This window comes from Theropithecus gelada, chromosome 7b (genome assembly GCF_003255815.1).
Source record: "Theropithecus gelada isolate Dixy chromosome 7b, Tgel_1.0, whole genome shotgun sequence".
Classification (NCBI taxonomy): Eukaryota; Metazoa; Chordata; class Mammalia; order Primates; family Cercopithecidae; genus Theropithecus; species Theropithecus gelada.
This window is the reverse complement of record NC_037675.1, coordinates 96,016,485-96,025,329: the sequence shown is the minus strand read 5'-3', so window position 1 is coordinate 96,025,329 and position 8,845 is coordinate 96,016,485. Positions and strand designations below refer to the sequence as shown.

Sequence of the window (8,845 nt, the reverse complement as noted above, 5' to 3'; positions counted from 1 at the left end):
GGACCAGGTCTGCCAGGGGAGTCTGGGGCAAACCTCGGAGGGGCAGGCAGAGGATGCATTTATTGAGTGTCTACCACATACGAGACACTGAACCAGGGTCTTCGTGGCATCGTGTTGTTTACTCGGAACAACAACCCTGTTGTGGAAAGGGCCCGCCCCCTTTCCAGAGGCAGAAACTTGCTCCAAGAGGTTGGATGCTCTGCCAGAGGCTGCACAGCGCCAGGGTGTGGAATGTCCAGGCCCTGCCCATCTCAGTGCCGCTCCCCACTCCCCACGGGCCAGCACCTGCTGTCCTGGACTCCTGGACCTTCGGCGTCTTCCTCGTCCCCTACTCTAAACACAGAACTACTCACACCCAGCCCTCCCCTGCCGCATCCTCCTGCTCGGAACAGATGAGCAGCCCTGGGAGGGCTATGGTTTCGTGGGGTCGACGACCTTGCCCAGAAAGAGGACACTCTGGGTGCTGGTGGAAAAGATCACCACAAGGAAGGGCCGGTTGAACCGCAGGACATGGCGATTGGTCTGGGCAGAGAAGAATTTGACCGCAAAGCCGGTGGCTGCTGCAGCCTCGGTGCCAGCCTCATCCACATCCAAGGTGGCCTTGTGGAAACTCTGGGAGGAAAATCACAAGCATTATCTCCAAGCCAGCAAGAGAGGGGGCCTGGACAAGACTGCGAGAGTCAGAAACTGCTAGGGAATACATTGCCCTTTATAGCCTGCGAGGTCATTTCTTGGGGATAACACAGCAAGAATTTCATTTGGGAGGATTTTTGAGCTGGAGACCTCCTGCCACACACAGTCACGGCAGCTCTCATTAAATGAGCGCTAGCTCTGTGCTCGGGGCTTTGCATGCATCTTATTTGATCTTCATAGCCATCCTATGAGGTCAGCAGTATGATGCCCATTTTAAAAGTGAGGAATATAAATTCAGAAACTAGTACCCCTTCAATAACATAAGAGGAAGAACCAGAATTCAAGCTCACACCCAAGGCTCTACCCCCTCGCGCACTTTTCTTAGCAGAAGTCTTGAGTCTCTTTCTCTCATCTACGAAGTCTCCCTCATACAGATGCACCCAATGCAGCCTCACCTGTGTCTCTCCTCTCTGTTTCCTCCTTTTTTTTCTTTCTTTCTTTTTTCTTTTCTTTTCTTTTTTTTTTTTTTTTGAGATGGAGTCTCACTCACTCTGTCACCCAGGCTGCAGTGCAGTGGCCTGATCTCTGGACACATTGCAACCTCCACCTCCCAGCCTCAAGTGATTCTCCTACCTCAGCCTCCTGAGTAGCTGGGATTACAGGTGCCTACCACCTGCCACCACACCAGGCTAATTTTTGTATTTTTAGTAGAGTTGAAGTTTCACCATTTTGGCCAGACTGGTCTCGAACTCCTGACCTCAAGTGATCTGCTCACCTCTGCCTCCCAAAGTGCTGGGATTACATGTGTGAGTTACCATGCCCGGCCTCGCCTCCATTTTCTATCATTGCATGTATCTCTCTATGAAGACGTTGTGTCCCTGACTAGTCTGGGAGAGCTGTCTGAGTTGGTGGGCTGATTCGACACTATATCCCAGCACCGAGCACCACGTCCAGGGCTGGTTGACTGGTGGATGCTGATGTCTGTAGATGACTGAACACACTCAGGCTCTGAGACTCCATGTGGCAGCTTGGGAGCCCCATCACCTGGCAACTCCCATGGGCACAAGTGCCCCACCGAGTTCTCTAGGGGCTCATGACTTACTTTGGATGCCTCCAGTTTTCGCTGTTTGGTGATGCCAGATAAGTCAGCCCACTTGGAGAACAGATCCACGAAGCCCAGCCTGGGCAAAATCTGATCTAATACATAGGAGCCAGAAATGGAGAACTTGGGGAAATGCAACTCTAGCTTCTTGTAAAAATTCCTGAAAGGGGCATTGGGTTAAAACATTAGATTAATGAACAAGCCAGGATCCCTGCTGGGCACAGCCCTCCTTGGTGGCCCTCTTTAGCTGGCTGTATTCCATCTGAGTTCTATCCCCACAAACAGCTTTGGCTCAGACTACCTCCCACAAACGGGTGTTGAAAGGCCAGGTTCCTTTGTCCCCAGGGCCTGCTGTCTGTGGGATCTCCTGTCTGTGGTAGCCCCTCTTCAGAGGTTGCTTTCTGTGGGTGTTCAGGTGCCCAGGGAGACAGATGTAAGTCTCGCCAGGTGGCAGTTTTGCCCTTGCCTCTGTTATAGCCCTGTGGGTTTTACTCTTTGTGAACCAGCTAATTTCTTTGTATTGGATTCCCTCCACCATGAAAGTTGTGTGATTTTTCTATTCACATGTGCCCTTGGGCTAGGATCCTTTTCTTATATATGGTTGAAGACTTTTTCCAATCATAGCCAGCATGATGGGAAGCCTTCCTGTTAATTTCTTGGGTGGGTGGATGGAGTTTGTTTGAATCGCGCTACGGCAGCTTAGTCAACCTTCTGGGCCAGAGGGGGCTGCCTCTTCATTGCACAGAGGTAACCCCCCAAGAGTCAGAGTCACTTTACCCAAGTCTTGTGCAGTGGAAGAGCTATGTCTAGAACCAGGACTCTGAACTCCTACTGTGGTTCTTTTTTCCCTAATAAGGGAGAAGTCATATTTTAAATATAATAGGAGAGTTCATCATTTAAAGGAAGCCCATGGAAGGTCTCAGAGCAAGTGAGAATTCTCTCATAATTGGCAATCACTCCCTATTTTGGGGCACTGTCTTTCATTAGAAAGGTATATTTGATGGATAGTACTGTAGATTCAGCCCCCATAGCACACTGATTACCTCTTCTGCAACAAGTTGTTCCACCTCATTAGCATCTCTGGAGTCAAAACCTCTTCAATTTCCCTCATTTTGCCTTCGTTAGGGAGAATGAAAAACACAGTTGCATCTCCTTTGTAATTCATCCGTAGCACTGAGCAGGGCAAGTATCTGTCATGAAGATACCAGTGGTGCTCCTGGTCCTGCAGCATCATGGGCACCTGGACTGTTGTATTCTCATCAACATAGAAGTCTTTGGGAGTGGTCCTCGAGGAAATGAATGGTTTCTCCCACAGGGCTGAAGGGAAGATGAAAAGAAGGTACAGGACATCTGTGGGCCACAGAGTCAGTCCTCCAGCCAGGGAAGGCCACCTGGTGTTCTGAGCTACTGAAAGAGTAGCTCCAGATCCTGCCCTATGAGCTCATCAAGGTGTCCCATTTTGACCATTCAAAACCTGACATGCCTGGGGAATGGATCCCTTAGGCCTCATTTAAATTTTAAAATGAGAGATAGCAGAGGATGTTCATTTCCTAATATGTGAATAGGATTGATAGAGAAGAAACCAGGGATGCTGGAAAGAGGGGTTCATTGTTAGGTAAGCATCCTTGAGAAGGAGAGAGGAGATAGCAGAGTGTGAGCAGAGGGGTTGGCCTTCCGTGAGAGGTGGGTCACTACTGCCATGATGAGAGGAGGACGTCTGAGCTTGTGGGTTCAAATGCAGGGAGGTGAGTAGATTTGGAGGTGAGAAGATTTGGAGGTGAGTAGATTTAGAGATGAGAAGATGAGAGATTTCCTGTTTAACTGATTCTATTTTCTCAATGAGGAGTGAGACAAGATTTTTAAGTGAAAGTCGTGAGTGGGGAGGACATTTGAGAAGGATGAATCTGTTATTTTAGTAGTTTTGGAGAGTGGAGATATGTAAGTAGGATTGCTGGACAGTGTAGAGAGATCAATGAAGATTTACATTCACAAATATCAAGTGAGACCATCAGTCTAGTTGGATGTTTTTCTTCAACCACATTCAGCTGCTGGGTGCAGATGTAGACGAGTTAGACCTTTAGGTTTAAGCAGGTTTGCAGTTTTGGAGGGTAAGTATGATAGAGGGAAGGAAAACCAAGGAAGTTAAGACTTCAGAGTGTTTGCAAGGAAGTGACCACAATGATGGCCATGCAGTGTGAGGAGGGAAGCAAGGACAGCAGGCGATGTGCAATGAGGTGGTGGCAGGTAGGGTGAATGGACTGAGGTCTCCATGCCAGGAATTTTCGTCCAGGGAAAAGCAAGGGATCTGGGATTATAATAAATGTCTTCCTGACAGTGAAACCCGTACTACTGTTTCTCTTCCTTCCTTAGTTAATTTTTTTTTTAAGTTTCAAAGTTTTGTTATTTCAAAGCAAAGTTTCTTTTTTGGAGATGGAGTCTCTTTCTGTCGCTCAGGCCAGAGTGCAGTGTCGAACCTCAGCAACCTCCACTTCCTGGGTTCAAGCGATTCTCCTGCCTCAACCTCCTGAGTAGCTGGGATTACAGGCATGTGCCATGAAGCCTGGCTAATTTTTTTTTTTTGTATTATTAGTAGAGACAGGTTTTGCCATGCTGGCCAGGCTGGTCTTGAACTCCTGATTTTAAGATACGCCTGCCTTGGCCTCCCAAAGTGCTAGAATTATAGGTGTGAGCCACTACGCCCAGCCTCAAAACAAAGTTTTTTAAAAAAAGTTTTCAATAGTGCATGAAAATTCCACATGCAAATTACATGGAATAACTAATTTGGCTGAATCATTAGGCTGGGAGTTGCTCCCTAGAATTTTATTCCCTGTAAATTCTGGGTTCAAGCTGGTTAGAACTGTGAGATTTCAAAGTAAATTGCTCTCTGAAGGCCCTGGTGGTCAGATATGACGATGGTCAGACTCAGCAGTGCTTTGTGTGCTCCAGTTTGCCCCTGCTTGTTTCCAAGCTCCTTTTCCCAACTCTAACCCCACTAAACAACAGCAGCCCCAGGCTACCACCAGAAACTGCGCAGTGATGCTCCCCTCCATGGCGGCACTCTGATGGCTGGATGAGCCTGGCATATAAATTCCTGTCCAAGCTCTGACTTGTCCACTTGCATCGGCAACTTTCTCTCTGTCCTCCCAACTCTTCTTTCCTCTAGATCTTCACTTTCCCAGCCACAGTTGTGTGGGGCCTAATTCCTATAACAATCTCCTTACCATTGACTTGAGATGGCTTTCCTTCTCTGATGAAACCCTGACTAATCCACACTGTACAAAATTGTTCGCACACTGTGATATCAACTGTGTGAACGTATGTGTGTGTGAATGGAAGGTGAAGAAAAGATGCTAAAACATTAACATTTGTTGCTTCTGAGTGGTAGGGCTAGAGATTATGTCTACTTTCTCCTTTATGCTTTTACAAATTTTTAAAGCTTCAAAATGAGCATTGTTATCATTAGATGAATTATAGTTGCTATTTATTGAGTACATAAAATGGGTAGGGGTCAACAAACAAAAGAGTTAATAGAGATATTAACTCTTTTAGGCATTGCAGATCATTCCATCTCTGCAGTAATGAATCAATCTGCCATTGTAGCATGAAATCAGCCACAGACAATACATAAATGAATGGGCCTGGCTGTGTGCCAATAAAACTTTATTTACAAAACCAGTGGCTGAACACATTTGGCCCAGGGGCTGTAGTTTGTCCATATCTTTAGATCCTTTTATAAGGAGTATACACATGGGTTAATCATTTCATCCTCAAAGCCAACCTTTGAAGTAGAGATTTTTCTTATCCTTGCTTTGAGCAAACAAGCTGACCTGTTTGCACTGTTGGTAGAGGCTGAGCTCAGATATGAATCCAGCAATTCAACTCATGATCACTGGCTATAATGCATTTTGTACATTACTTTTGTTAAGAAAATATGTCTAAAGATAGGAAGGAATGGAAACCTCAATACTACAGCGTCTTCAACATACAACATTCTAACATTGCATTCTCTGAGGGTTGCTTAACTCTATCAGACACAACCTTTTTACTTACCCTTTTGTAAAAATATATTTAACCAGTCAACAAATTAGGGGTTTGGAGGTGGGGGTGTGGATTTAGCACACACCAGTGATCTGACTCTCACCTTTGAAGTAAATGTAATTCACCAGCACCATCAAGACGTCCTTCTTGAGCTCACTGACCAAATCCACAATCTTCCCTCGAGTTTCCTTCTTGACGTGGTCGTTGATAAGCTGGATTGTGCCCACAGTGTCGTAGAAGTTGGTGTGGAAGAGTTTGGCCTCATAGAAGGCCGTGGTGTCATTCAGGAATTTTGCAAGGAACTTCAGGTTGTGGCTCAGGAACAGAGCACTGCCCACGCGTGTTTCCAGCCCATGACCGGGGAGGCTGATAGTGTGCAGGAGGTGCTGGAAGCCCCTGTGGATGTCGGACTCAGACAGCTCCGTGAGGTTGAAGCCCAGGCCCTCGAGGATCTGACTGCGGCTGTGTGAGCAGGCCCCCAGGGAAAGCATAGCATAGGCAGCCGAGATGCTCAGCGGGGAGAAAAAGATGTTCTTCCCCGGGGTCTCCGAAGCGATCAGGTAGTAGAAGCGGAAGGCAAAGTCAGCATTGGCAGGGGCGATCTTGAGGCTGGGGGAGCCCTCACCTGTCTCTAGAATCTGCCGGTGGGAGGAGCTGTTACTGCAACTCTCACCATCATGCTCAACGTGCAGCTGGCCATGAGAAAGGGCCAGTAGTCCAACCAGCAGGAGGAGCAGGTAGTCGATAAGATGCATCCTCTGCACTCTCAGGCCTATGGGAGGGAAGAGAATGCCCAGGAAATTCCCCCAGCAGAACACCTGGCCCTGCTGAGAAGGCGGGCAGTGGGCCAGCACCCGGAGATCGTGAGTGACACCCTCAACTCCTGCAGATGAGCTTGTGAAAGGCAATGTAACGCCCACCACCTTCCACATGTATGGTGACAGCAACACTATTGGATGGCAATGCTTTAGACATGCAAGGCACACTCCTCGCATCCATCATGTCATTGTGCTTCCCACCTGTGTGAGCTCTGCACAGCACTAGACTCCATTCTCACCCAACAGAGCAGGAAACGAAGACTCCCAAAGTGACTCACCCAAGTCACCTACCTGACAAATATCCTAGCCAGAACCCACATCCCCAGACTCAGGTGCTGCTTCTCCCACACTTCTCTTTCAGATGAGTTGATTTCATTAGCACAGTGGTTTTGCACAGAGGATGGCAATCCTCAGAGTTTATTTCAGTGTCTGCTCCACAAACATCTGTGGAGTGCTTTATATCGTTTACAAACCACTTTCATGCCATTTAGTTAGACCCTCCCACTCCTGTAGAGATCAGTAGAACTGGTCTTTGTATTGTTACCCCGTACAGATGAGGACATGGATGTTTAATAAGTGTCCTCACTTATTAAAGTGAGGATCAGGACAAAGTTGCGGGGATAGAATTGGTACCCTTTTCATAATGAACATCTGTCCAAGACAGGATGCTCCAGTTTCCCCCCCACATCTGCTCCTGCCCCATCAAATGGTCCCACCAGTATCTGGTTGTCAGGCCAAAAAGCCTCTAGCCTTCTATCCACCCACAATCCATTTAATCCACTTCCATGGCCTGCAGGGTTGGGTTTATTTTATTTTATTTTATTTTTTGAGACAGGGTCTCACTCTGTCACCCAAGCTGGAGTGCAATGGTGTAATCATGGCTCACTGCAGCCTTGACTTCCTGAGCTCCAGTGATCCTCCCACTTCAGCCTTCCAAGTAGCTGTAACCACAGGCGTGCACAGCCACACCCAGCTAAATTTTTGTAGAGTCAGGGTCTCACCGTGCTGCCCAAGCTGGTCTCCAATTCCTAGACTTTCCTGTAGGTTCTTCAGCCTCTCCCCTGCTCCACTGCTATGATCCTCAACCAGGGCTCAGAAAACTTTTTCTGCAAAGCGCCAGATAGTAATATCTATGGTTTTGCAGACCACACAGTCTCTGCTGCCACTACTCAACTCTGCTGTGGCAGCTGGAAACAATCTCAGACCAGACATGCATGAACAGGCGTGGCTGTGTTTCAGTGAAACTTCACTTATGGACGCTGAAATGTGAATTTCATATTATTTTCCTATGTCACAAAATGTTGTTCCTCTATTGATTTTTCAACCCTTTGTATATTTACCTTTTATACTTATCACTTATATTTTATATTTATATTTTATATCTTGCATTCTTAGCTCATGGGCGGTGGGCCAGATTCGACCTACAAGCTGTGGTTTGTTGACCCCTGACCTAGACCCTTGCAGAAAGCTTCCTAGTCTTTCTGCTCTCTGTTCTTCACTCAGCAGTTGGAGGGATCATTTAGAAACATACACAGGACCGCATCACTCACAGACACACCTCCCCTCCGGCATGAACTCCCCAAGATCACCTGGATTGGGAGCCAGAAGACCTTGGCCCCCAGTCAGCGCTGCCCTGTACCAGCTGTGTGTCCCTGGGGGAGGCTTTTCTGGGTCTCCAGGCACAGTCACCCACCAGTGCCCATAGATCTGAGGTCGGGGGCTTTCTAGCCTGAGTATTTCTCACCTCTAGCAAGAGTGACCAAGTGTCCCAGCTTGCCTGGGACTTTCCTGGTTTTAGCACTGAAAGTATGTCCTAGAAGAATTCTCAGTCTTGAGCAAAACAGAGCAGTTTGTCACCCTCCCTCTAGAGGCTCTCTCATCTCCATTGTCTCAGAGGGTTACTCACGGCACAGTCTGTCCTGGAGTGGACCCCCTGGGTAGCTGTCTCAGCTCTGTCTTGTCAAGCCCAGGAGGACTGGTCAAACCAGGCCTTCTCAGTACCACCCACTGTCTCCCAACCAGGTAATTATTAACAAACAGGCCACGGGCGCAGCACTGCCTAGACAAGGAAAACTCACCAGAAGTAGCTTCACCCCCTCCCAAGAAGACACCCCACTTCCCACCTGGGGAACCCCAAGAGGGTTCACTTCTTCATGTTTGTACGGTGCATGGAGGTTCACCTGGTGCTTGGTGCTCCCTGAGAGCCCGGGGAGCCCCTTGGAAGGTCTGGTCTCCACCCAGCCCCTCATTGGCT

General features: G+C 47.9%; 1 protein-coding gene across 3 annotated transcripts; it reads right to left on the bottom strand.

The window, feature by feature from the left end:
* Positions 1–104: 104 nt before the first annotated feature.
* SERPINA4 (serpin family A member 4) lies at positions 105–8,577 on the bottom strand. Of its 3 annotated transcripts, none has more exons than XM_025391542.1 (5): positions 8,498–8,577; positions 5,877–6,545; positions 2,779–3,052; positions 1,736–1,895; positions 105–612 (listed from the first exon to the last, which is right to left on the bottom strand). In XM_025391542.1, exons 2-5 carry the CDS (start codon positions 6,526–6,528, stop codon positions 412–414), a joined length of 1,287 nt encoding a protein of 428 aa, XP_025247327.1. In that variant the 5' UTR covers positions 6,529–6,545; positions 8,498–8,577; the 3' UTR covers positions 105–411. The 3 variants fall into 3 exon arrangements, with proteins under 3 accessions (XP_025247327.1, XP_025247328.1, XP_025247329.1); XM_025391543.1 differs by having other exon boundaries at positions 8,181–8,572; XM_025391544.1 differs by having other exon boundaries at positions 8,336–8,572.
* Positions 8,578–8,845: the final 268 nt, after the last annotated feature.